The sequence below is a fragment of the Eublepharis macularius genome, chromosome 4 (genome assembly GCF_028583425.1).
Source record: "Eublepharis macularius isolate TG4126 chromosome 4, MPM_Emac_v1.0, whole genome shotgun sequence".
Lineage (NCBI taxonomy): Eukaryota > Metazoa > Chordata > Lepidosauria > Squamata > Eublepharidae > Eublepharis > Eublepharis macularius.
The window spans coordinates 180,627,049-180,653,054 of record NC_072793.1 but is presented as its reverse complement, the minus strand read 5'-3'; the positions used below and the strand labels follow the sequence as shown (position 1 = coordinate 180,653,054).

Sequence of the window (26,006 nt, the reverse complement as noted above, 5' to 3'; positions counted from 1 at the left end):
TACAGATATAGCTATAGCTAGCTAGCTAGCTAGCTAGCTAGCTAGCTAGCTAGCTAGCTAGCTAGCTAGATAGATAGATAGATAGATAGATAGATAGATAGATAGATAGATAGATAGATAGATAGAGATAGATAGAGATTGATGATATCATGATAAGGTGCAATAACTCGTCATTTGTACGAAACTCAAAAAAGGGCTCCATTTTGTATATAGACTTGATGATGATGGGTTAGTAGACATTACTATATTTTCCGATATTTTCTCCATTATCAGTTGTATCCAAATTTTAGTATACCACAAATTAAGAGATGGTAGATATTGTGACTTCCATTCTATTGCAATCGCAGTCTTTGCTGCCACGAATAATATTGCGATTAGGTTACATCTAATTTGCGGTATGGCCATGTCTTCCCAATAATTAAGGAAGATCAATTCTGGTTTAAAAGCTATATTGTAAGATGTCATAAGAGATATTTGGTTAAGGACTTTATCCTGGAACTCCCTTATATATTTACATTCCCACCAGCAATGGGAAAATGTGCCCATTTCCCCACATTTTTTTCCAACAAAGAGGAGATTTTTTTGGATGAGATGATGGCAATTTTTTCGGTGTTAAATACCAGTAGTGTACGATCATATATGACTGAAGTTTTGTGCTGATTACTGATGAGTTCATTAGTTTGGAGCACCATATTTGAGCCCAAATATCAGCTGTTAACATTGTTTCACAATCATTTTGCCAATTAGATTTAATTTTCAATGCCTGTTGTTTTTCTGAATTTAATACTACATTATAGATTTGAGAGATAAGACCCTTGCGGGAACCATTAGACTTATCTATAAGGTGCTCTAGATCTGTTTAGGCTTTAGCTATTATGTTTTTAATTCCCAATTTGTTTAACATACATTTAATTTGAAAGTAAAGGAACCAAGGGATAGTTATTGGGAGTTTGATTTCCAATTCTGCTTTGCTTTGTACCTTCTTCTGTAGCCAAGTCAACTAATCTTATTGATTTTGGGAAGTTATTATACAAAATCAAGAGCGAAGTATAGAATAAGGGCCATTCTTGATGTGACGTTAGGTGGGTGGCAAGTGCCCTGGTTAGGGAAGCCTCATGTGGGCTGAAATCCACCCAATTAAACAAGATACAAGACTTCTTTAACATCATTTATTCTGACAGACTTCATCGTTGCACCAGGATTTTTACTGGCTTTGGTTGGGCGATTCCTTGTCAATACGGACTTTATTTTGAATATTTCCAGACTACACTTGGTAAGCCTTTATAAGGAAATTTCTAGTGTTGTACAAAAAGAACAAACAACCTGAGGACCTTAATTTATCTTGGAGACTTCCTTAAAGGTAACGATACAAAGGGGAGCCGACGAGGCTCGAGGAAGCACACCCAAAAAGCAGTAGACACCAATTTATGAACCGTGCAAATTATAAGTGAAAGAACAAGTGCTGTGTATATCATAACAAGGTATTCAAATACTTTCGCACAAATAAGTTCAATTCCAAAGACAAGACAGCGCTGCTGGCTGATTGCAAAGTGTCAAGCAATTAGCAAGGGAGTCGGAGCAACGCCGTCAGCGGCTTCCAAAGTCAATAAATTAGCCTCCAAAATCAATAAATTAGGCAACGAGCTGTGCCAGCCTCAATTCTTCACTCATTTCAAAAGAATTCTCCTTCTTCAGGCCATTTATATTCTAAAAAATAAACCGCAATACAATAAGCCACGAAAACCCAGTTACAATACATTGTACATAAAGATTTTTCAAAATCATCAACTTACAACAGTTGTTCATCAAATTCAAACGCCCAATCTTTGGTTATAGAGAAGCATCATCCCGAGCCAGGAAGGGGAGGAATATCTTCCCTTTCCCAGTTATATGCGTTGACCAGTAAACTTCATTGGTCATTTAAAGGCACCACACATTTAAAAAAAGCCCTTAGTAGCTACCTAATTTAGGGACTATATACAAACCATAATCATTATCTGATATTTACAATGATTAAGAATACAATGCAGTTAAGTTTACAACACGTAGACAAATGCTAAAAGGCGAATAAATATGGAGGAATAAATATCATAGCAGTAAATAACAATGATATAAATACCCATAATAAATAATTTATTACAAACATTAAAATGGTTTATACTGTTTGAATAAATCTGATTACATTTAAACCTGACAAACGTTCTTATTGTGTTTAAAAAGAAGCATTGTCCTCCCTGTAGGGGATGTTGTAAAGGACCCAGAATGTGTTTCACCTTAGGGTGTAAAGTTCGCACATATATAACCCGTCCCATGAGGGTAAGTGAACTCATGAGAAAGAGGAATAATCCAATTCGTTGTTAAGACCGCGAGGACACATGGTCTGAAGGCGAAAAATCCATCGTACCTCTGCCTGCAGCAAAAAACGATTTGCATAGCCCGGCTTGTCTATTATTTCCAGGACCGAAAAATTTAATTCCTTCTCATTTTTGTGGTAAACCCCAAAGTGCTGGGTAAGGGGAGCCTCTAAATTGCCAGTTCTTATTTTTGACAGGTGCTCCTGAATTCTAAGTCGGAGCGGCCGTGAGGTACAGCCCACATATAGCAATTTACATATACACTGAATAAGGTATACCACATTGGCAGTAGAGCAAGTCGAGAAACCTTTCGAGAACAAGGGGATGCCTCGGATGGGGTGAATGATAGTTTGGAGATCAGTACTTAAAGGGCATACATTGCAATGACCACACAGGAAATGACCCTGTGGAACATTGCTAATACCACCACGATCTCTAAGATCTGAATGTACCAGGACATCCTTCAAGCTCCTTGTTTTTCTGAACCCAATCTGTGGGGGATACATACATCCAGGGATATCTAATAGGATATGCCAATTTCGCCTAGTGATCTCTGAGATTTTCCCTGAAAGGGGGGAGAAATCTAAAGCCCATGAGATCCCACCATTTGTGCGGGTTTTGCGTTCCCTGTATGTTAATAAATCTCTACGGGGAATAGACTCAGCTCTATGTTTAGCCTGCTCGGGGTAACCCCATGACTTAAAAGCCCAACTCATATTTTTGGCTTCCATGAGATAATCCGTATATTCAGTGGCGTTCCTTCTAATCCTTAAGAATTGCCCATAAGGTATATTACGCTTAAGGGCAGAGCGATGATGGGAAGAGTATTCTAAATAAGCTGCTCTGTCGGTTGCCTTACGATACGGGCGCACACCGAGCGAGGTGGGGGTTTTCTTGTAAATAATGTCAAGAAACATGACATGTTGTAAACTTCCCTGATGTGTGAACTTAATATTGGGGTCTAAAGTATTAATCCAATGCATGAAGTTCCCCACTTCTTTGGCACTCGTCATAATCACCAGAACGTCATCAATGTACCGCCTTATGCAAATTAATTGGTCGTAAAAGGGGTTAGATGTTTTATCAAAAATATGTCGGTCTTCTAGATGGGCCATATACAGAATCGCTATGCTGGGTGAAGTGGAGCAGCCCATGGCTACTCCTTTAACTTGGTAATAGAACTGAGACTCAAAGCGGAAATAATTCCATTCCATAATCAAATCTAAGAGATCAAGCAGAAAGTGAGTGGGTGGAAATTTAAAAGGCCGCCTGTCGAGAACATCTCCAATGACTTGTCTAGCTTCAAGATGTGGTATCGAGGTGTATAAAGACTGCACATCCATCGTGAGTAGGAAGGTGTCATTGGGTACATATAAGGACTCGACAAAGTTGATGATGGCCATCGTGTCTTTAATATATGACTTTGTCTCAGCTACAAACGGCTGTAGTACACCGTCCAAATAAATAGCTAAAGGTTCTAAGATTGAATTCGAAGCAGATATTATAGGATGTCCTGGGGGTGGATAAACATTTTTGTGAATTTTGGGGAGGCAGTAAAACACAGGGACTCGTGGATCACGGTTCAACGTCCCGATGTATTCTGACTAATATAGCTGCTTCCCAGAGCCTTATCCACAACAATTTTGATAAACCTACCTATCTCGGCTGTGGGATCATGGTCTATTGGGCAGTAATAGTTTCTGTCAGCTAACTGATGTAGCACCTCATTCCTATAGACCTCCCTATCCAGCAGAACTATACCCCCTCCTTTATCGGTTGGTTTTAAGATCACAGTAGGGTCCTTTTTTAAATTATCCAATGCACTTTTCTCTGACTTTGTCAAGTTGTGCCAAGTTTTATAGGGCTTACTCTCTAAGGCTGTTACTTCTTTGAGAACAAGTCTTTCGAATGTCTCAATCTGAATGTCCAAGACCTTAGGTATAAATGTGGATCTATGCTTGAGACCAGTATTAATGACACCTCCAGATGTATTGCCAAACAGTTTTTTTTAATTTCAATTGCCAAAATAACTTGAACAGGTCAACACAGGTATCAAACGGATTATACTTGGGGGATGGCACAAAACCTAGACCTCTATTCAGTACCTTATGTTCCATTGCCGTAAGTTTCTTAGAGGATAGATTAAACACTAAGTCATGTGTCTCCCTCTTCTCGAAAGGCGGCCCCTCCCCAAAAAAGGTCTCCTAGGTTGCATGGGGGGAACTGTACGGTTACGAAGGGCACGCCCTCCCTCATCACCAGATAAGTCTGTGTCTGAGGGGTCCGTGGTATCAAATTCTGCTCTCCCTGTGGTAGACGGAGCCCAGGTAACCCGCTTTTTAGGCATATGTTGTTTCCAGTTGTAGACGTTGCCTGTGTCATAATCATGCTTGTCTCAGTTCAGTCCTTTAAAGGGACATGGTCGGTAGTGGCTTTGTATATGGGGACCAAGAATTGCCCAACCCTAAAGGGAGTCTAAAAAACCACGTGTGTTCTAGAGGTTAAAATTGCAAATGCCATGCTAGGAAGTATTAGGAAAAGGATCGAATGATTATGATTCTATTAGGAAAAGGATCAAATGACTATGATTGTTGAAAAAGAATTTATTCAATGTTTGGTTCACTGTAGCACCATGCACTTTAAATTAATTGTATTCATGTTTCCAAGTTTGTAAGAAGTCATTTATTTCATTGCAAGTGCTGTTGGTTGATTGGTCATTATATTGCACTGTGTAGGATGCCTGGTTGTTTGTTGTAGTACCGCTCCTGATCCCAGCTGGCTGAAGGGAGTAAACACTGCCACCTCCTCTGCTCCTAATATCAACTGGGTTAAGGTGGTGGGGTGGGCATTACCACCTGCTCCGCTCCTAATATGAGCTAGATTAAGGCATTGGCTGGACACTGCTCCTGACCCCAGCTGGCTGAAGGGGGGGCGGACATTTCCACCTGCTCTGCTCCTGATACCGGATAAGTTGTTGGAATAGTAAGAATTGGCTTAGTGCTTCCCAAGGGTTTTCCCCCTATTATTTTCACTAGCCTGTTACGGGAGCAGCCATTTTTGGATTCACACTGCTCTTAATACCAGCTGGGTTAAGGCCAGCGGTGGGCATTGCACTCAATTCCTCTCCTAATTTCAGCAGGGTTAAGGCAGGGGTGGGCATTGTCACATGCTCAGCTTGTATTACTAGCTGGATGAATCAGGGTGTGGGCATTGCTACTTGCCCCACTCCTAATACCAGTTGGGTTAAGGATGGGGTTGGGCATTGCATCCTGCTCCTCTCCTAATTTCAGCTGCATTAAGGTTGGGGTCACCTGCTCCCATCCTGATCCTGGCCTGGGCTTCCCACTACGGCACATTCTTTGGAGGGACATGGTACCTTGCCTGGGCTTCCCTCCACAGCAGCGCCATCTGGTGGTGCACCAGGATAGGAAGTGAGTTAATTATCTTGAATACGCTTACTCAGTTATATAGTTCTGTAACGAGCTTTTGCCTGTGTCTGAAACTAAGCTTCTGCTAGCCAAAAGAAAGATGTATCTGTTGATACCTAAGTGTCAAAAGCCAGTGTGCAGAGGCTTTAGATGAGAACGATCAGTATGACAGGTAGACACATCAGGTGACATAGAGTCAGATGGTTAACTTAAGAGTCAGGAGACCATGAAGTGAATGACTCAGCTAAACTCATGCATGTATCTGATTGGGTGTCTACATGTATATATACCTACTATGTACAGTATGGTTGGGGCTTCTTGCAAGTCCAGGTGTAGGTGAAGCACTTTGTCTCTCTGGACTGTAAACTTGTATATATTGCTCTTAATCCACCTATAAATAATTTGTATTATACACCTTTATTAAACAAACAAGGTGTGGACTCTTTGTGGATCCTCCTTAAGCTGGTGCAGTCACACTAAATACACACTATTCAACAGTATCTTTCTCCTGGAAAGCTTTCAGCAATTAGTTCTCAGACCTATCAAATAGATTCGTTCTTTGAACCACCTGTTTATCAGTACATTTATTTATATAGGCTCCAATATTGCTTTGCAACTCTTTATCAAACACACAGACACCTGTCTTGAGTTTATTTCACTTTATTGAAAATACACCCTAGTTTTTTTATGAAGCAAGCAATCAAAATATAAATGTTTATTAATATAAAAACAGAACACAGAAAGGCAATAATAAGTTTGCTACCATTTCTTAATAAATTCGAAGTTTAACATAATCAAAGTTTCTATGAAACGCATAGGTAAAAATAAGTTCTCACCTAAATTCTCTCAAGAGATTTCTTCCATCAGAGCTCTGCCATTCTATCTGACTTTGCAATTTTATACGTCATCATATGCAAATATTTAAGGTCTATTCCCATGATAGCACAAAAAAACAATGATTGGTCTGATGCTTTACTGAATATTCATAGTTTCTATTGTACAACCTTCCAATTAGTAAAAAATTACGTTATACTCAAACTTACAAAACAAAACCATAAATCTCTGAGAAGTGTCAGAAAAAGTTGAGAAACCACCATTGGTTGAATCTCTGATAGAGGAACATGGATCTTGATAGAGTCCGCTATTGTAATTAACTGTCAAAAGATTAAAGCACACCGGTTAGAATTACCTAACACAGAAAAAAACACACAGATGGTTCATGCCAAGTTTGAAAGTTCGTCTAGAATATAAGTGCTTGGCCTAGTACTGCTCAGTATTGATTATTGTCATGTGCTTTTACCTATATTGGTGCAACAGTATGATTAGCAGGACAATGCTTTCTCTTCATGAATTTCAAAAGTCTCAGTCGATATTGATAGATATTCTGTAGACTTTTCTCATCTGCTCTCAGGTAAGTTAAAATGGCTGGAATCCATCAGGCAGCCATTATTCATCTTCTGATGGTGGCTCCATACCAGCTCTTTCCATCTGAGAGGAACAATTTCTCAGACAGGGTCGATTTATTTGTCTGACTACTTCAGGATGAGCTGGAGTTTCACCTCTATTTTCCTGGTTAAGAACAAGCACAAACGTTTCCAGGCACCTTCACACATGACAATAAAAACCTCTCCACTTGGACTTACATACTTAAAGCTGAGCCTTTTGAGGCATGAGATGACACATAATGAACAGCAGATATCCAGGTGCTCTTGAATTATCTTCCCTGGTCGTGTTCCAACGCCAGTTCTACAGCAGTGAACCACTGGAAACAGAAGCCTTGCACCACATGAACTGCACTGAAAAGAAGGGATGATCTTCCCATGACACGGAAAAGAAATAACTGCCAAATGCATTTGATACATTCCAGGCTCTCCAATGCCACCAGCCGATCTAAACTGAGGGAACAGAGATGAGAGCGCCCTTGTCCAAGCAGGATACACCTATTCATTTTTTACACAAGAGAATCAAAATAGCAAACCACCCTAAATAGCCCTAAGATATACAGAAGATTATACATTACATTAGTTATTGATCGTTGAGGGGGAGGATAGAAGTTTAATCTACAATATCACAATTTTTGAAATAGAATCAAAATTATTTCCACTGGAAAGTTACAGCACTTGTCATTTTCTAAATGGTAATAGGAGGCCTTGATCAATCTCACCAGCTTGGTGAATGATCCAATAACATGAGAGGCTCGAAGAAAATACACAGAAAAATATGTATGTTTGTTCACCAGGGGTGCAACATACATATATTTGAAGCTAACAAAAAGAAAGGAGGAAAGATGGAGTAAAAAGATGGAGGAAAAGGAGGAAATTAGGCAGAAAGATGTTCCTTGTCAGGGCAGTGACCATAAATAACATCATGGCTACAAGCAGCCCAGTTCAGCCACTTTGATTGGTTTTCCATATGCTGACTTGATTGAACAACTATTCTCCTGCGTGAATCTTGTGGTGTAAGTTAAGGCTCCTTCTCCCACTAAAGCTCTTTCCACATTCTAAGCACTTATATGGCTTCTCCCCTGTGTGAACCTTTTGATGGCTAGTTAGGTTGCCCTTCTCAGAGAAGCTCTTCCCACACTCTAAGCACTTATATGGCTTCTCTCCTGTGTGAACTCTTTGATGGCTAGTTAGGTTGCCCTTCTGGGAGAATCTCTTCCCACACTCTAAGCATTTATATGGCTTCTCCCCCGTGTGAACCTTTTCATGTCTACTTAGGGCACCATTCAAAGAGAAGCTCTTCCCACATTCTAAGCATTTATATGGCTTTTCCCCTGTGTGAACCTTTTGATGTCTACTTAGGTGGCTCTTCAGGGAGAAGCTCTTCCCACACTCCAAGCATTTATATTGCTTCTCCCCTGTGTGAACCTTTTGATGTTTACTTAGGGCGTCCTTCTGAGAGAAGCTCCTCCCACACTCCAAGCATTTATATGGCTTCTCCCCTGTGTGAACCTGTCGATGTCTACTTAGGACGCCCTTCTGGGAGAAGCTCTTCCCACACTCCAAGCATTTATATGGCTTCTCCCCTGTGTGAACCTGTCGATGTCTACTTAGGACGCCCTTCTGGGAGAAGCTCTTCCCACACTCCAAGCATTTATATGGCTTCTCTCCTGTGTGAACCTTTAGATGTCTACTTAGGGTGCCCGTCTGGGAGAAGCTCTTCCCACACTCTAAGCATTTATATGGCTTCTCCCCTGTGTGAACTTTTCGATGGATAGTTAGGTTGCCCTTGAGGGAGAAGCTCTTCCCACACTCGAAGCATTTATATGGCTTCTCCCCTGTGTGAACCTTTCGATGGGTAGTTAGGTGGCACTTCAGGAAGAAGCTCTTCCCACACTCCAAGCACTTATATGGCTTCTCTCCTGTGTGAATCTTTCGATGGATACTTACGGCGCCCTTCTGGGAGAAGCCCTTCCCACATTCTAAGCATTTATATGGCTTCTCCCCTGTGTGAACCTTTCGATGTATAATTAGGTGGCCATTCCGAGAGAAGGTCTTCCCACATTCTAAGCATTTATATGGCTTCACCCCTGTGTGGACCTTGCTATGCTTAGTTAGGTAGCCCTTCAGAGAGAAGCTCTTTCCATATTCCAAGCATTTATATGGTTTCTCTCCTTTATATATCTTATGAAGTCTAGTGGCATCACTAACGCAAGGGAAGCTCTCTCCACACTTGAAGCATGGCTTCTCCCCTGAGGGAATCTTTTGATGTTTAGTTAGGGTGTTATTCTGAGAGAAGTTATTCCCACACTCCAAGAATCTATAGGGTCTTTCTCCCCTATGCATCCTGTGATGTTTAGCTACCTTCCTGTTCTGAAACATCTTTCCACACTCCAAGCATGTACATCTTTTCCAGCATGTTGTAATGTTCTGATATTTCTTAACTCTGAGTTTGCAGTTCAACCCTTTCTCAATCAGTGGACACTTATGTCTTCTCTTTCTCTTCCGTATTTCACCTTGGGCTGAGAACTCACGCAGCTTCCTGCTCTGATGGGCTACCGATTCTTTTCTCTGCTTCTCTTTTGCTTTCCTTTTGCTTATCAACTCTCTCTTGGGTACCATTTGAACCTCAAATTTTGCTTCTACCTGCAGATCTACATCTCTTTCCACAATCAACTTGTCTTGTTCCTTCTCAATTTCCATGTGCCTCACACCTGCAGATGGAAAAGAGAGACAGAATCAAATAAGAGGGAAATAAAAAAAATGCCTGTTAGCAGGTACAGTTAGCAGTGAATGGCACTTCCTGCAGTACAAGGGAAGGAAGGGAATTCCTTGATTTTGTTGCAGAAAGAATCTTTCTCGTGTTAATTTAGGAAGCACATGGAGACAGAACAGAAAATGAAATATTTTTTAAAAAACCTTTGAATTGTATTGCAATACTTTTAAGTGGGAGGCTGTGTTGGTCTGCTGTAGAATGGCAGGATTTATTTATAGAGACCAACAAGCTTTTCAAAATGCAAGCTGTTGAGAGTCAGAGCTCCCTTCTACAGACACCATTACTGAAATGTATTTCACCACAACTGAATTACAGTATGTATAATTAAGAGCCTTTAATAAAGAATTTGCCGAAATGGAATAACAAGCTGGCAGTACCCAGGCTCTTGGGCTTATGCTTGGCCATCAATTATAACCTTGGACTGCATTGCCCTTTGAAGAAAACTCCATATTAACACTAATCCTACTACATACTTGATTAAGCATGTTTCAGACAACTCACTTTATACCTTGGTGCACCACCAGAGGGCGCTGCCGTGGAGGGAAGCCAAGGCAAGGCACCATGTCCAACCAGAAAATGTGCTGTGGCAGGAAGGCCAGGCCAGGATCAGGAGGGGAATAGGTGGCAATACCAGCCCCCTTCTTTCACCCAGCTGGTGTTAGGAGCGGAACAGGTGGCAATGCCCATCCCGTCTTCACCCAGTTGGTATTAGGAGCGGAGCAGGTGGCAATGCCCATCCAATTCCTTATCATAGCTGGTATTAGGAGCAGAGCAGGTGGCAATGGCCACCCCCATTCAGCCAGGTGAGATCAGGAGCAGAGCAGGTGGCAATACCCGCCCCACAAATTACCCAGCTGGTATTAGGAGTAGAGCAGGTGTCAATGCCTCCCCACCTTCAGCCATCTGGGAACAGGAGCGGAGCAGGTGGCAATGTCTGCCCCCTACCTTAACCCAGCCGGTATTAGGAGTAAAGCAATACCCACCCCCTTCAACCAGCTGGAATCAGGAGCAGAGCAGGTGGCAATGTCCACTCCCCTCCTTACTCAGCTGGTATTAGAAGTGGAATACAAAAACTACAGGAGTAACCCCCAACCAACCAGCATCAAGTAACCCTAAAATAAGTCAGAGGGCAATACTTCTGCCTTATTTTTGGCTTATTTGATGCTGGGTATTAGAAGTGAAGAAGGTGGCAATGCCCACCCCCAACAATTCCCACCCTGCCTTAAGCCAGCTAATCTTAGGAGCGGAGCAGGTGGGAATGGCCACCCCACCATAACCCAGCTGGTATTAGCAGTGGAGCAGGTGGCAATGCCCTCCCCCAGCCATAATGCAGCAGGTACTAGGAGTGGAGCAGGTGGCAATGCCCACTCCCACCAACTCCCAGTTGGGGTCAGGAGTGGAGCAGGTGGAAATTCCTGTTCCACTTCACCCAACTGGGATCAGGAGGGTAGCAAATGGCAATGGCCACCTCCACCAACACCCAGTTGGGATCAGGAGTGGAGCAGGTGGCAATGCCCGCCCCGTGCCACATGGTTGGGATCAGATACAGAGCAGGAGGCAATGCCCTCCTTCCCTTCACCCATCCAGGATAAAGAAGCGTAGCAGACAGCAATGCCTGCCTCCTTCAATCTATGGGAAGGCGGCACTGAGTAGGCAGCAATACACTCACCCTCTTCACTCTGCTGAAAACAGGTGCCATGCAGGCAGCAATGCCATAATCAGGAGCAGAGCAAGTGGCAATACCCGCACTCCCTTCTCCTATCTGGTATTAGGAGTGGAGTAGGTGGTAATGCCCACCCTCCCAACTTAACACAGCTGGTAGTAGCAGATAAGGTGGCAATGCCCACACCCTAACATAAGACAGTTGGTATTAGTAGTGGAGGAAGTGGACATGCCCATCCCCCTTCACCTAGATGGGATCAGGAGCAGAGCAGATGCAAATCCCACTCCCTTCACCTTTCTGGGACGAGGAGTGGAGCAGATGGCAGTGCTCACCCCTGCCCTCATCCAGTTGGGATCAGGAATGGAGCAGGTGGCAATGCCCACCCCATGCTTTCACTTAGCTAGGATCAGGTGCAGAGCAGGAGGCAATGCTCTTCTTCCCTTCTCCCAGCCACGATAAGGCAAGGAGCAGGTTGCAATACCCACCCCCTTCAATCTACTGGAATATGTCACTGAGCAGATAGCCATGCCCATTAGGAGTGGATCAGGTGGCAATGCTCACCCCATCTTAACACAGCTGGTATTAGGAGCGGAGTAGGTGACAATGCCCACCCCCCACTTCACGTTGCTGAGGTCACTCATAAAGCAGGTGGCAATGTCCACTCCCTCCTTCGCCAGCCAGGATCAGTGATGGAGGAGGAGGGAATGCCTGCCTATCCGCCCTCCCCTTTCTAGAGCCCATTGTATTTTTCCCCCTGAAACGATCCCAGCCAAGTGAAAGTGGGGGAGGTATTGCCACCTGCTCTGCTCCTGATCCCAGCTGAGTGAAGAGGGAGCAGGTTGAGGGGGGTATTGCTGGCTGCTTGGCGCTTAATTCTGGCAGTGTGAAGATGGGGTGCTCTGCCCGACCCCAGACAGATGAAGGTACAGGGCGGGCATTGCCACCTGCTCCACTCTTGATCCCTACTGGGTGATGGTAGGGGGCGGGCATTTTCACTTTCTCTGCTCTTGATCCAGCTGTGTGAAGGGGGAGGCCACTGCAATCTGCTCTGCTCCTAATACCAGCTGTGTTTAGGTGAGGGGTGGGCATTGCCACCTACTCCGCTCCTAGTACCAGACCGGTTAAGACGGGGTGAGCATTGCCATGTGCTCCGCTCCTAATATTAACTGTGTTAAGGCGGCTGTGGGCATTGCCACCTGCTCTGCTCCTAATACCAGCTGTGTTAAGGCAGGGGGCAGGCACTGACATTTCCTTCGCTCCTAATATCAGCTGGGCTAAGATGTGGGGGGGGGACATTGCCACTTGCTCTCCTCCTAGTACCAGGTGGTGATGGTGGGTGGAGGTTATTTCCACCAGCTTTCATTCTGAACCTAGGGAAAATACAATAAACACACTTGGGGAAATGATCCTAATGATACCGAATAATACCTAATAAATAATCAATAATTTCACAATCAGTTTTATAAGAAGTTCTCAGTGAATTACAATTGAAACAAAGCCCATTGTACAAATAAATACAATGGGCTCTAGAAAGCTGTTGTGCTTTTCAAAAAATTTTATGAAACATAACAGTCAGTGATCAATGCTAAAAGATTTCTTTATATACAATGTGTTTGTATATAAAGTACTTCCAGTTTCAGCTCTCAAAATCTCCAGGCATTTCACTACCTGGAGCTGGCTACCCCACACGCGGAGTACTGGTCAGGCTGTTAAATGACTCTGCAGCCCCCCCCCCGCCCAGGTTCCAGTCACCCACAGGTTATCCCAGCCTCTCCCGCCTGATGCATGGTTCTCTGGATCTCCTGGGTTTCTCCATGTCCCCAGCCCTTCCCTTCTGTTTTAAGGAAATTCTGCAGGGTGCAAAAGGTGGGCCGGAGCTGGGAAGGGCCCCAGCTGCAAGCAAATTAGTGTGAGGAAGGGCAGTCTGCCCATTCATAGAATCAGAGAGTTGGAAGGGGCCATAAAGACCATCTAGTCCAATCCCCTGCCCAGTGCAGGATCAATCTAAAGCATCTCTGATTGATGGGGGCTGAGGACACATGACCAGCGCCGGATCTAGGCATGTGGGTGCCCGGGGCAAACAAATGACATCATCACGTGGGCGGGAGCATACACAGCAAGCCAGCCGCTCCAGCGCCCGGTGAGTCAGGGAACTGGCGGTGGCACGGGCAGGCGCTGGGGTGGCTGGCTGCCTTGCTGTACATGCAGCTCCCAGCCCTGCGCTCAGCCACCTGCACGGCAAGCCAGCTGCCCCAGCGCACGCTCTCACTGACAACAGCTCCGCAGCTCACCAGGAGCTGGGGCGGCCAGCTTGCCGCGCGGCCAGCTGAGCACAGGGCTAGGAGGCAGTTAGCATGCCCCACTGCCCTGTGCCGCCCACGCGGCAAGCCGGTCACTCCAGCCCACGGTGGGCTGCGGAGCTGGCAGTGGCGAGGGTGTGCGCTGGAGCAGCTGGCTTACCATGTGGGTAGCTGAGCGCAGGGCTGGGAGGTCCTGCGCATGTGGCGAGCCAGCCAGCCGCCCCATCGGCAGGGCTGGCGAGGGTTTCCAAATCCTGCGCTCAGCCTCCCAGGCAGCTGGCAGCCTCACCCAGTTCCCCCTCTTTGGCGGCGCTGAGGGCAGGCTACCCGCTTGCCGCCCCCTGGATCCGGCCCTGCACAAGACAGACAGGAAACCTTCCCAATCCCAGCTGGCTGCCGGCTACCGGTTTGACAGGAGGGCAGGTTTATCCTTCCCCCTGGCGCCAATCCCAGTGGGGAGAGGAAGGCGATCAGCCGCCTCGTTTGCAACTGGTGGCCGGTTTGTAGGCGTGCAGGTTTGCTCCCCCGCCACTGCGACGGCTTGACAGGGGGCACTCCCCTGTGCTGATCCCTGCAGCGAGGGGAAGGCAAGTGGCCGCCCCTCTTGCAGCCTGCCATCGGTTTGCAGGCGGATGGGTTTGCTCCCCCCGCGACAGCTTGAGAGAGGGGTGGGTTTGTCCCTCACCTCGTGCAATCCAGGCAGTGAGGGGAAGGTGAGCGGCCGCCCCTCTTGCAGCCTGCCGGGTTTCCAGGTGGAAGGATTTGCTCCCCCTTGCATCAGCTTGATGGGGGGGTTGGTTCCCCCCACTCCGATCCCGGCGGTGAGGGGGAGGTGAGCAGCTGCCCCTCTTGCAGCCTACCATCGGTTCGCAGGCGGGTGGATTTGTTTCCCGCCCCCCCCCCCCGTGCCGGCTTGACAGAAGGGTGGGTTTGTTTCTCCTCTCTCGCGATCCAGGCAGCAAGGGGAAGGCAAGTGGCCACCTTGCTTGCAGATGGCAGGCTTCAGGCAGTCGGGTTTGCTCTCCCACCCACCCACCATTGCCGGCTTGATGGGCACTGGCTTGATGGGGGGGCGGGTTCCACCCCCCCGCGCCTGATCCCAGTGGCAAGGAGAAGGCCAGCAGCCACTCCTCTGCCGGTTTGCAGGCGGCCAGGTTTGCTCTCCCCCCACCGGCTTGATGGGGGTGGGTAGGTTCCCCTCCAATCCCAGCAGCGAGGGGAAGGTGAGTGACCACCTCGCTTGCAGCTGGCTGTTTGCAGGTGGGCAGGTTTGCTCCCCGCCCCGTTGCTGGCTTGACAGGGGGGGCGGGTTCTCCCCCCCACACACACTGATCCAAGTGGCAAGGGGTTAGGTGAGCGGCTGCCCCTCTTGCAGCCGGCCGCTGGTTTGCAGGCAGGCGGGTTTGCTCCCTCCCTGGCAGCTTGACAGAGGGGCGGGTTTGTCCCTCCCCTTGCGCGATCCAAGCAGCAAGCAGCTGCCTCGCTTGCAGCTGGCTGGTTGTAGGTGGCCGGGTTTGCTCTCCCACCCACCCACTCCCACGCCAGCTTGACGGGGGGTTCCCCCCCAGTGGCAAGGGGAAGGTGAGCGGCCGCTGCTCTTGCAGCCTGCTGCCGGTTTGCAGGTGGCCAGGTTTGCTCCCCCTTCTGCCGGCTTGAAAGGGGGGTATCTTGCAAGGTGAGAGACATCCAGAAAAGGTAGCAACAAGTTCTGATTCATTTTTTCTCTTTCTCTCAGCAGGTGGAAAAAGGTGGATGAAAGGGGGAATGCCACAGAGTCTGCCAAATGGTCCTACAAGTGGCCAGGCAAAGTTATTCTGTTTGTTTCATTCCAAAAGAACTTTCTCAGGAGCCAACAGAGAATCCACCACTCAATATTCCATTACAACAACAGAGAATCTCATGTGATGTTCATTGTGTGCACAACAAGGTCAATCAGATTGATTCAGTATGATGGATTCTTGAATTGTATATCCTACTATATAATTGAGTAAGTGTATTTCAGACAACTCACGTTTTACCCTGGTGCACCACCAGAGGGCGCTGCTGCAGAGGGAAGCCCAGGCGAGGCACCATGTCCCTCCAGAAAACGTGCCCTGGCAAGAAGGCCAAGGCCAGGATTGGAAGTGGAACAGGTGGCAATACCAGCCCCCCGCTTTCACCCAGCTGATATTAGGAGTGGAACAGGCGGCAATACTCACCCCCCAGCTTAACTCAGCTAATATTAGGAGGGGAGCAGATGGCAATGCCCACTCACACCCTAACCCAGCTGGTATTATCAGCAGAGCAGGTGGTAATGCCCCCCCCCATAACCGAGCTGATATTAGGAGCAGAGCAGGTGGCAATGCCAGCCCCCGCTTCTGCCAGCAGGAATTTTTGGTATCTAACTGACTTTGAATACACTAAATAAATTCTATTTGATTATTTTGGTGCTTGTTAGTTTTCCTGCCCTTTACCATGGTACTCTCTTGTTTTCTGTTATTAGAATCAGAGTGATGGATATGGATTGGAAAGTTTTATATACATTCTTATATACTAAATCTGTGCCTTTCAGTATTACATGCCTTGCACTATTTCTATGCTCAGGAGCCAAAGTAGTATTTGTAATGCAACCTGTATGAATATGACACTTGAAACAAGAAGATCAAAGAAGAAAGTATGTTAAAACGTGTTAAAACTCTGTAAGAACTGAGGGCTGAACAATATATTGCTTGTAGAGAGGCACCTGTAGAAATGTCACACAAATGCTTTTTTGAAGAAACTGAGTAATGTGGCAAACTAGGTCAGCCACCTGTGACATTATCTCTCTCAAGGCTGCAAAAAGGGGAGAGAGGGGAGAGAGTGGGGGAACATTCCTTTCCACCCAAAGAAAGTGTCCTTCTGAGGAAAACAGGCACAAGGACAAGATAAGGAACTGCAAATCTTGGAATTTCCCCTATTACGTAGCTGACCTAGATTTGTGTCTTCCAATCAAACCAACCCTAGATATCTGTTTCAAAGACTACGAGCCAATAAGATAACAAATATTGTAATATTGTAATATTGTTATGATTATCTGAAAGTATTAATTGCCTGTGCTTCTATTGTAGCTTTGATGAGCTCTGGACACAAGGAGACCACCTACTCCTGTGTAAAAGGGCTCCTCCATTGTTTAAATTAAACAATCATATATTGCTTCATTCCATAGGACTCCGTGGTGCGTGTGTCTCTTGTTGTGATTGGCGAGAGGGACACCTAAGGCAAAAGTCTGTGCATAACAACAGCAGATGGCAATGCCCACCCCCTGCCTTAACCCAGCTGGTATTAAGAACGGAGTAGGTGGAAATGCCCATCCAATACCTTAACCCTGCTGATATTAGGAGCAGATCAGATCGTAATGCCCACCCCTTAACCCAGCTGGTATTAGGAGCGGGACAGGTGGCAATGCCAGCCCCTCCTTCAGCCATCTGGGATCAGGAGCTGAGCAGGTGGCAATGCCTTCCCCCTGCTTTCAACTTGGTGGTATTACGAGCCACCCACCACCCACCTTAAACCAGCTAATATTAGAAGCAGAGTAGGTGGCAATGCCTGTCGAATGTCTTAACCCAGCTGGTATTAGGAATAGAATAGATGGTAATGCCCATCTCCACCGTAATCCAGCTGGTATTAGGAGTGGGGCAGATAGCAATACCTACCCACCCTTCAGCCATCTGGGACCAGAAGCGGAATGGGGGGCAATGCCCACCACCACCTTAAGCCAGCTGGTATTAGAAGCGGAGTAGGTGGCAATGCCCACCCCCCGCCTTAACTCCCCTAGTATTAGGAGGAGAACAGATGTCAATGGTCACCCCTCTTCAGCCAGCTGGGATCAGGAACGGACAAGGTGGCTTTGTTAATATTGTTGCATACTGCACAGATGAGTGTGTTTATGTTTAATTTACATTATGTAATGAGCATTGGTTGATGCTATACAAAATTTATTGTGGAATGGGTTTTTATTCCCGTTTAAGAATAAGCCACGCTCCTGACGAAGACTGACACGAAATCTGAGCCATCAGCCAGACACAGATTGAGCGTGTAGCTGCTGGACATTTTTATCCATATAGGATATATACAAAATTTTGTTATAAAGACTTCACAGATGAAGGGCGTGTAGCTCCATGATACAGAAAGAGAATTTTTCTCGCTATAAATGTGTGAAAGAAGACACAGGAGGCTTTTGCATTTGGATTTTTCCGGACTTTAATCATATTGCATTGGTTATCAGAACTTTCACATTGCATGATTATTCGGATACAAGGATTTCATATGGTCATCCTCTGTAGTTTTGATGTTTAGAATTTGTATAGAAATGGTGTATAGCAATGCTGTTACCAGAACTGCTCTTTTAAATGGGGAAATTAGCGCAGCAGTCTGGAACTAAAATTAGCGCGGATCTAACCAACGTTTACGGAGGTCCCAATTCCAGACACTCTAGTGATAAAAAGGCAGACTACAAATAGATTCAATAAACACGTGTATTTACTAATAGTGTGGCGTAAGCCTGAACTTGCACATACATACAAGAAAGCATACAAGAACTAGGAAATGCAGAGTAAGAAATACAGTGACGGTCACATGAGCAGGTACCCACGATGATAAGGGTGATACTCACAATCCTGAAGCGGAGCAGAGACACAACAGCGAGGTGGTCCAATGCCAGCACTGGATAAACAGAGAGGCAGCAAGGGGGTCTGGATGGGAATGGCGTACGCACCATGTGGTCTGGGGGACCAGCTTAAATACCCCAAAACGTACCCTGGGGCTAGTGCTGTACTTGGTGGTTCTCACGGATTAAAACAAAGGCTTTAATGGGTTACTGAATGGTTTGGATGGGCCACTTTGGTAATCTGATTATGTTATAGTGTCACCTCAGGAAGAGGGGACACCTCAGGAAGAGGGGACAAAGGAGGAAGAGGGAGATCCGAGCGTGTTGAAAGGATGTTCCAGCGGACAGGGCTTGTCCTGATGTCATCAGCTCTGGAATGTGGAGGTTTCTTTGAGATGCATTCTTTAAGTGCTTGGGATGGTCGGCACTTAGCTTCCTCTCCGGGGCGCCTCCTAAGATATGCAGAGCGGGGCGAGGTTCTCTCGCTGCGGATGTGGTGTGTCCATTTCTCCGAAATGGCTTCCCAAAGCAGGCTTTCCTTCTAGGTCTTCTGGTTGCCGAAGAACATGGTAGCTGGCTGGGCAAGGCAGGGGCTGGTTAGCAGGCTGCCCGGTAGCGAGGGCAAGCTCGGGGACCAGCATGCGGGAGGCTCCAGGTGGGAACTGACCAGGGAGCGCCTGGCCAGGCTCACTGGAGGTTTCCCAGGCAGGCGCCCAGCTGCTAACAGTGGCTTGGGCCCAGATGAGGCACGCTTCCATGAAGGCAGGGGGAACAGTACGTAAAACACAGTCCATAGCAGGGAACGGCGCGGTCCGTGGCGGATGGCAATGCAGGCATGGGGCACACGTGTAATAAAGTCCAAACACACACTGGGAGGTCCAGGTCCAGGTCTGGGCAGGGCTGCCCAGGAAGAAAGTCCTTTGTGGAGTCGTCCAGACAGGTAGTCAGGAAACTAACGCAGTCTATTGCAGCAGCGAAGTAATTAGCAAGCAGGCCGGAAACTGACACGTGTATCAGAGCACACACGTGCAGGGCAATCTTGGTGTAGCAGAAAAGCAGCAACACAGGAAACTTTAACACAGTCCATGGCAGGCCTTAAAGCAGGAGAGGGGGCCTACTTGGCAACAATGCACATCTAATGTGATTTAATTATATTGGTTTTCTTTAACTCTCCTGTGAGGATTCTCTGTTCTATTGGTATTAGGAGTGGAGCAGGTCAAAATGCTAATCCCCCACCTTAATACAGCTGGTATTAGGAGTGGAACAAAAGCCCAACCCCCACTTCACATGGCCTAGATCACGCATGGAGCAGGTGGTAATGCCCACTCCCTCCTTCACCGGCCAGGATCAGTGATGGAGGAGGAAGGAATACCTGCCTATCCACCCTCCCCTTTCTAAAGCCCATTGTATTTTTCCTGCAACAGGCTTTGTTGCTAATCTATAATAACAGGAAACAGGGAGATGGAGATTCCAGAAGACAAACTGGGACAGGAGAAACTTACCCGTTAGGAGCTCTTCTTGAGCGCAACGCACATTGGAATCATACTCTAGAGGAAGCAGCAAAGGAAGGTCTGGAGGAAGAAAACATATTGAAATATACCATTTCTGGGGAAAGAGGTGGGGAATTCTCACCCAGGGCAACTCCCGAGAGCAGGTGGCACGCCTCTCACAACATGCACCCACATACAGTGCACGTGCGCTCCTGGGAATGCATGGCAATGTCACTTCCTGGATGTGACACAGGCCATGACCACCCTGGGAGCACTCCTATGCTCCATGGGGGGGATCCAATTTGGCCCGGATAATGCTAAATTTGGCACAGCTCATGCCTGAATTGGACTGGGGTGTGCTGCTGAATCGTAGTGGAGTACTCCCCCACCCGGCAGTGGTTGGATCTGGGCCATTTCAGGCCCAAATTGGGCCCAAACCAGCCCAGATTGGCCAGTAACGGACTGTTCCCAAACAGGAGAGCGTTTGCTCGCTGGGCAGTAGGCCGATCCTGGCTTTTGTGGGCCTGACGCAGGCTGCTGTGGGCCTCATTCGGGCCTGAATAGGGCCCAATATGGGCAGGATCGGGTCACTTCCGGTTGGGGGAGTGTTCCCCGGCCCGGCAGAAGCCCAATCCAGACATGTTAGGCCTGATCCTGGATCGGGACTGAAATGGCCTGGAACAGTCCAGTGCTGGGGGGGGGACCCTTCCCTCCCCAGTACCTGCCCAATCCTGGCCATCTGGACCCCGATCTGGGCCATTTTTGCATGGCTGATTCGGCCTGGAAGTGGGCACTGCTGGGCGGGGCAACCCAGAGTGTCTGAGGGTTGCTGAGAGGATGAAAGGGTTGCTGAGAGGATGAAAATGGCAACGAGAACCATGTTGGCCATTCTGGGTCCCAATTGGGAAAGAGCACAGAGCATAAATGAAGGACATTCCTCTGCTATTTGCAATGGAAGTGAGAGTTCTCTGTGGCAGGTGAAAGACAGCAGAAAATGTAGCAGCCCAGAGAGCTACAGAGTTCGGTGTGTGAAGCAAGCAGGTCAGACCTGGAGGAAATACATAAATGGCTCCTAGCCAGGGTGGCTGAAGGGAACCTCCATATTCAGAGGCACTCAACTCCTGAATTCCAATGGAGGCACCAGCACAGGAAGGCCTCGGCTTCTGTGCCCAGGTTGTTAGTCCTCCAGGGTGGTTGGTGGGCCAATGTGCAGAACAAGATGTTGAACTAGAAAGGCCGCTTCACTGACCCTACTGGGATCCTCTTACATTCTTAAAAAGTGAGAAATTGCAGGGAGGAGGAGTTGCGTTTCCTGAGATTTGAATAAGTGCAAGCCCTCTTCTATTTTTCCTGGAAAATAAAAGGAGAAGTGTTCCTTTCTGGCTCAGGGGAGGGTGGGTGGGGGAAGAAGGCCAAAGCTCACATTGTTCTTTCAAACCACCTGAGAGAGATTCCCTGAAAGGCAGAACAGGTAGGAGAGAACCGACTCCACCTGCCCTAGATGCTCTAGAGTTTGAATATGGGCCGGACTCATCTATGGCTCGGAGACCACTGCTCTCAGCTGGACAAGAAAGAGAAGAAATCCTACCAGGGGAAGCAATTCAGACCAAAAAATCGCCATTCCTCATTTGGAGCCTGGCGGCAGCCTCTCTTACCTGGCTTCACTTGCCTGCATCTTGTCAGGGCTTGTCGCTGCCGCCACTGGGTGGGGTGCCGGCTGGGCCGGCCCTGACGTCAGAGGGGCACCAGGGATGCTGCAGGACCCAGCTCTGTGGAAGGAGGGGTGGTATACATCACCCAGACTCCCTCTCAGTCCACTTGCTGGCCTGCTTAACCTGGCCTGCTTACCCCCTGCATCCTCCATCATCTCATCCTCCCAGAACTCTCCTCCAAGCCTCCATTCTCGCACTACTCTGCTCTCACTCCACACCCTCACTCCTTATGCACACCCACCACCTCAGAGCTCTTCCTAGCCACCTTATATAGGGTTTCCTTTCCCCGCCCCGCCCTCCTTCTAGGCTTGTTCCCTCTCCTGACTTGGCCCAGCTGTGCCTTCCCTCAGGTGTTTCCCTCCTGCCACTAATCCCTTCTTGGCTTCCTTGCCTTGCTGGCAGGGTGGGGTTGAATGCGAGCCATTCCCAGCTGAGGTCTCCTTGGCCTTGATCGCGAGGAGCTGCCCCAGCCGGCTTCTGCGCTGCTGAGCTTGCCTGGCCTTGCTCGCGAGGAATTGCCCTGGCCAGCTTCTGGGCTGCGTGCTCATTGATGCTGGGTGGGGCTACCCATCTCCTCCCCCAGAACGCCTGTGGCAGCTCCACCTGGAGGGGCTTGGCTCCTAGCAACTCCTGAGTCAGGCTGCTGTCCTCTAGCCGGGGTGTGGCTCTGGGCTGTAGTGGCTGCTTCTCCTCCGTGGCTGGTAAGGGCTCTGTTTGGGCTGCCTCTGGGTCCCTATTCCCCCTGCCTTGGCCCTTTTCCTCTGGCCTGCTTAGTCCCCTCTCTTCCCCCTGGAGGGTGGGACTGGCTGGTCTCTCCCTGGTCCCTCCAGCCCTCTGAGGCTTTGGCCTTTCGCTCTTTCCCCCTGGAGTGGGCAGGTTCTGGACCTGGTTGCTGGCTGGGGTGGTAGGGCCACTGCCTCCCAGTTGCCACCCACTGCTCCCTCCTGGCAAGTCTGGGGGCTGGGACTCAGACCCCAGACACATCTCACCTTCCTTCCTCCTCCACTTTGTGAGGCAACACAAGACTCGCAGGAGACTCCCATTTTCCCCTCTACGACTTCGACTGGAACTTTCCATCAAGCCCAGCAGATTCCACTGCACAGGGAGATGCCTGTGGAGGGCCTCAGCCAGGGCCCTTTCCCAGGCCTGCAGCCAAAGACCCTCCTCTCTAAACCCCTTTCCAACTGGCATAGATTGAACCGGCGACTTTCAACAGACCAAGCAGGAGCTCTGCCATGGAGCAAGGATCCCTCCTCTGCTCGCCAATGCCAGGTCTCTTCTCCATCCGTCAGCCTCAGTCACACAACCCAAGGACTGTGGGAGGGACACTCTGCGTCCAAAGAAGAAGCCCCGAGACTGAAACAGGAGCTGCAGAAATTTGCTTGCATGGATCTAATTGGCTATCGTTCTCCTCTTCAGAGCCCTCTTTGTCAACAAATTTCTCTTTGCAACCGGAATGCATCTAATGCTTTCATTTTCAGGGGCTGGAGGCCCTCCAGAGGTGGGAAGTCGTTCTTTCCTCAGTGGCAAAGGAATATGAGTCCTGAAGTCAAAGAGGGCCAAAGAAAGTGGCCGCCCCCTCCCTTCTCTTCTGTCTTCATGATAAAAGGAAGTATATTGAATTTGGAAAAAAATGATAAAAGGGAAAAGATCCTTACCCAGGGAGACCACAGCCTCGTAGTTTTCCTCCATCACTTCCCAGTAGAGTTTTCTTTGGCCTGGATCCAGGAGAGCCCATTCCTCCTCCGTGAGGAACACGGCAACCTCCTCAAAGGTCACTGGCGATGCCTGGAAGAGGAAAATATTGCTCACTTGATCATTGATTGTTGTTGCTCCATGTTATGATCTTTACTTTATGGGGGGTAGATATTTCTTTTAATTTTTCCCTTCACTCCCTCTAGGTAGTTAGCTGCCACCAGGAATATTAAATTCCAATATATTTCCTTTAAGTTTTCCCTTTGGTAACGTGTTTAAGCGTCAGGCTCCTTCGTGGTTCTATGTGGCCCTGAGGATAGGAATAGGATATAACACTGACAGCTACTCTGGGATATAACAAAAAAAAAATGTTTATCTTTCAAGAAGCGTATTGGTTTCACAAAAGTAGTTCTTAAAGTTACTTCATTTAAACTCATTCACACAGATCTCTTGTAAGGCTTCACACACAGTTAGCCTCTTTCTCTAGGCTCTATATTTCTCTCATAACCACTTCAAAATATTCAGGCAGCACACAGCTAGCCTGCTTTCTTCTCACTCAAAACCCCTCTCCCGGTCTCCAACTGCATTCACTCCACCCACTCTCTTTGATCTTTCAATATTGCAGGTGCTCTGTGTGACTTTAAAACTTGCTGGAATCACACTCTCTCTCTCTCTCTCTCTCTCTCACACACACACACACACACACACAATCTCTCTCTCTCTCTCACTCACTCCTGGTGGGAAAGACCCTTCAGGAGGCCCGGGCTCTGCGGGTGACACGGGATCTCCTTGCACTCCCCCCTCCACCCGTTCACACGTGTTTTCTGCCCCTCCCCTCTTCTGGCCCAGCCCGCGTCCCTGAGGCCCCCAACTCACCTTTCCCGCGGGGGGGCGGAGGCCAACGTCCCCCTCCATCCGAAGCAGCCGAGGGAGAAGAGCAGCCCCGCAGACCTCCATGGCTGCCCTTTGCCTTTCTTTCTCCGCGGGAACGAAGGCGGGCCTGGCCCCCACCTCCCTGTGGCTCGCACAGCCCCCTGGGAATTGTAGTCCCTCAAGCAGCCCGAGCCCAGGCGGAGCCGCTCCCTGCGCTGAAGAGACTCCGGAGGAAGGCAGGAGAGGAAGCCTTTTCGCCCAGACTCTTTCCCGGCCTCATTTCCCGGGTTGTCCTCTCGCTGAGAACTACGCTTCCCAGAAGCCCCTGCGAGTCCTAAAGAAACTTTTCTAGGCGCGGACGGTGGCGGGGCACAGAGTATTCTTCCTAGAGAGGACAGGAGAGCTCCACCACGTGGGTTGAAGCCCCGGCGCTTTGTTCATCAAGGAGAACTACACTTCCCAGACGCCCTTTCGAGCCCCACCAGCTCCTTTGCCGGCCTCCAGGTGGGGGCTGGAGATCTCCCGGAACGGCAACTGATCTCCTGCTGACAGCGATCCCTTTTCTGTCTCCTTGTCCGCCCTGCTCTGAGCGTGATCTGAAGAGCTTGGGCCAGAAGAGGCGGAGGGATGAGCGGTAGGGAAAATGCCCCTGAGAAGAGCCCGTGAATGCGAAGAGGGGAGGGGGCCGCCTGGAGAAAGCGGCTCCCCGTTCGCTTCTTCTTTGCATGTCCTCAGATGGGTTTCATCAAACCACCTTGAGGTTATTCCTGTTAGTTATTAACCGCAAGAACAATCCCATCTCCAGTTCTTTCCGCTTGAAGTCCAGCCACCTTCGGCAAAGATTCCGGGGGTTGGTTGTATGAGATCCAGCCCTGCTGCTAGGAAAACTAGTGAAAAAAGTAGCAAAAACCTTCTCCCAACTCAGACTAGCCCGGATCCTGGCCCCCTACCTTGACACGGCCAGTCCGGCCCCCTGGATCCATGCCCTGGTAGCACCAAGACTGGACTGCTGCCAGGCGCTCTACATGGGTCTCCCCTCAAACTCCACTCAGAGACTCCAGCTGGTGCACAACGGTGTGGCTCATTCTCAGGAGCTAGACAGAGCGGGCCTAGTCTGCAGTCGTGCCCAGTGGCTTCCCATCAGTTACTGGGCCAAGTCAAGGGCTTGGCTTTCACACACACAGCCCTTTAGGAAGGCTGTATTGTAGGGAGAGGATCTCAAACAGATGCTTCACCAACGAGTTCGGGACCACAGACGCCACCACTGTGTTGCTCTACGTACGATCTGTTGCTTTAGGGATGTGCTCCTATATACTCCCCGTTGCTTTAAGTAGGCTCCTGCTGGGGAGTTCGGTGTTGTCTAATGTCAGTCCTAGAACTGCTCATGCTCTGTTTCAGCATTTCTTCCATTTTATATTGGACTAGCAACAAAGCCTGTTGTGGGGAAAAATACAACTGGCTCTAAAAAGGGGAGGGTGGAAAGGCAGGCATTCCCTCCTCCTTTGTCACAGTGAAGGAGGGGCTTGGGCATTGCCACCTGCTCCACTCCTGATACAGGCTGGGTAAAGGGGGGCGGGTATTGTCACCTGCTCCCCGCTGGGTGAAGGGAGAAGCAGGCATTGCCTCCTGCTCTGCACCTGATCTTAACA

The 26,006-nt window shown here is 48.3% G+C and overlaps 1 protein-coding gene across 2 annotated transcripts; it reads right to left on the bottom strand.

Annotated features, from left to right (window-relative positions):
- Positions 1–6,464: 6,464 nt before the first annotated feature.
- Positions 6,465–24,455, bottom strand: LOC129327251 (gastrula zinc finger protein XlCGF57.1-like). 2 transcript variants are annotated; one of them, XM_054975737.1, is made up of 4 exons: positions 24,361–24,455; positions 23,448–23,577; positions 20,090–20,158; positions 6,465–9,938 (listed from the first exon to the last, which is right to left on the bottom strand). In XM_054975737.1, the coding sequence occupies exons 1-4, from the start codon at positions 24,439–24,441 to the stop codon at positions 8,215–8,217; spliced, it is 2,004 nt and encodes a 667-aa protein (XP_054831712.1). In that variant the 5' UTR covers positions 24,442–24,455; the 3' UTR covers positions 6,465–8,214. The 2 variants fall into 2 exon arrangements, with proteins under 2 accessions (XP_054831712.1, XP_054831713.1); XM_054975738.1 differs by lacking the exon at positions 24,361–24,455 and adding an exon at positions 21,733–21,846 and having other exon boundaries at positions 23,448–23,537.
- Between the last annotated feature and the right edge of the window lie 1,551 nt (positions 24,456–26,006).

Coding starts and splice junctions, on each gene's coding strand:
- LOC129327251 (XM_054975737.1), bottom strand. CDS start 24,441: ATGGAGGTCTGCGGGGCTGCTCTTCTCCCTCGGCTGCTTCGGATGGAG. Junction 20,159..23,447: donor CGAGGCTGTGGTCTCCCTGG/GTAAGGATCTTT, acceptor TTCTTCCTCCAG/ACCTTCCTTTGCTGCTTCCT. Junction 9,939..20,089: donor TCAAGAAGAGCTCCTAACGG/GTAAGTTTCTCC, acceptor TTCCATCTGCAG/GTGTGAGGCACATGGAAATT.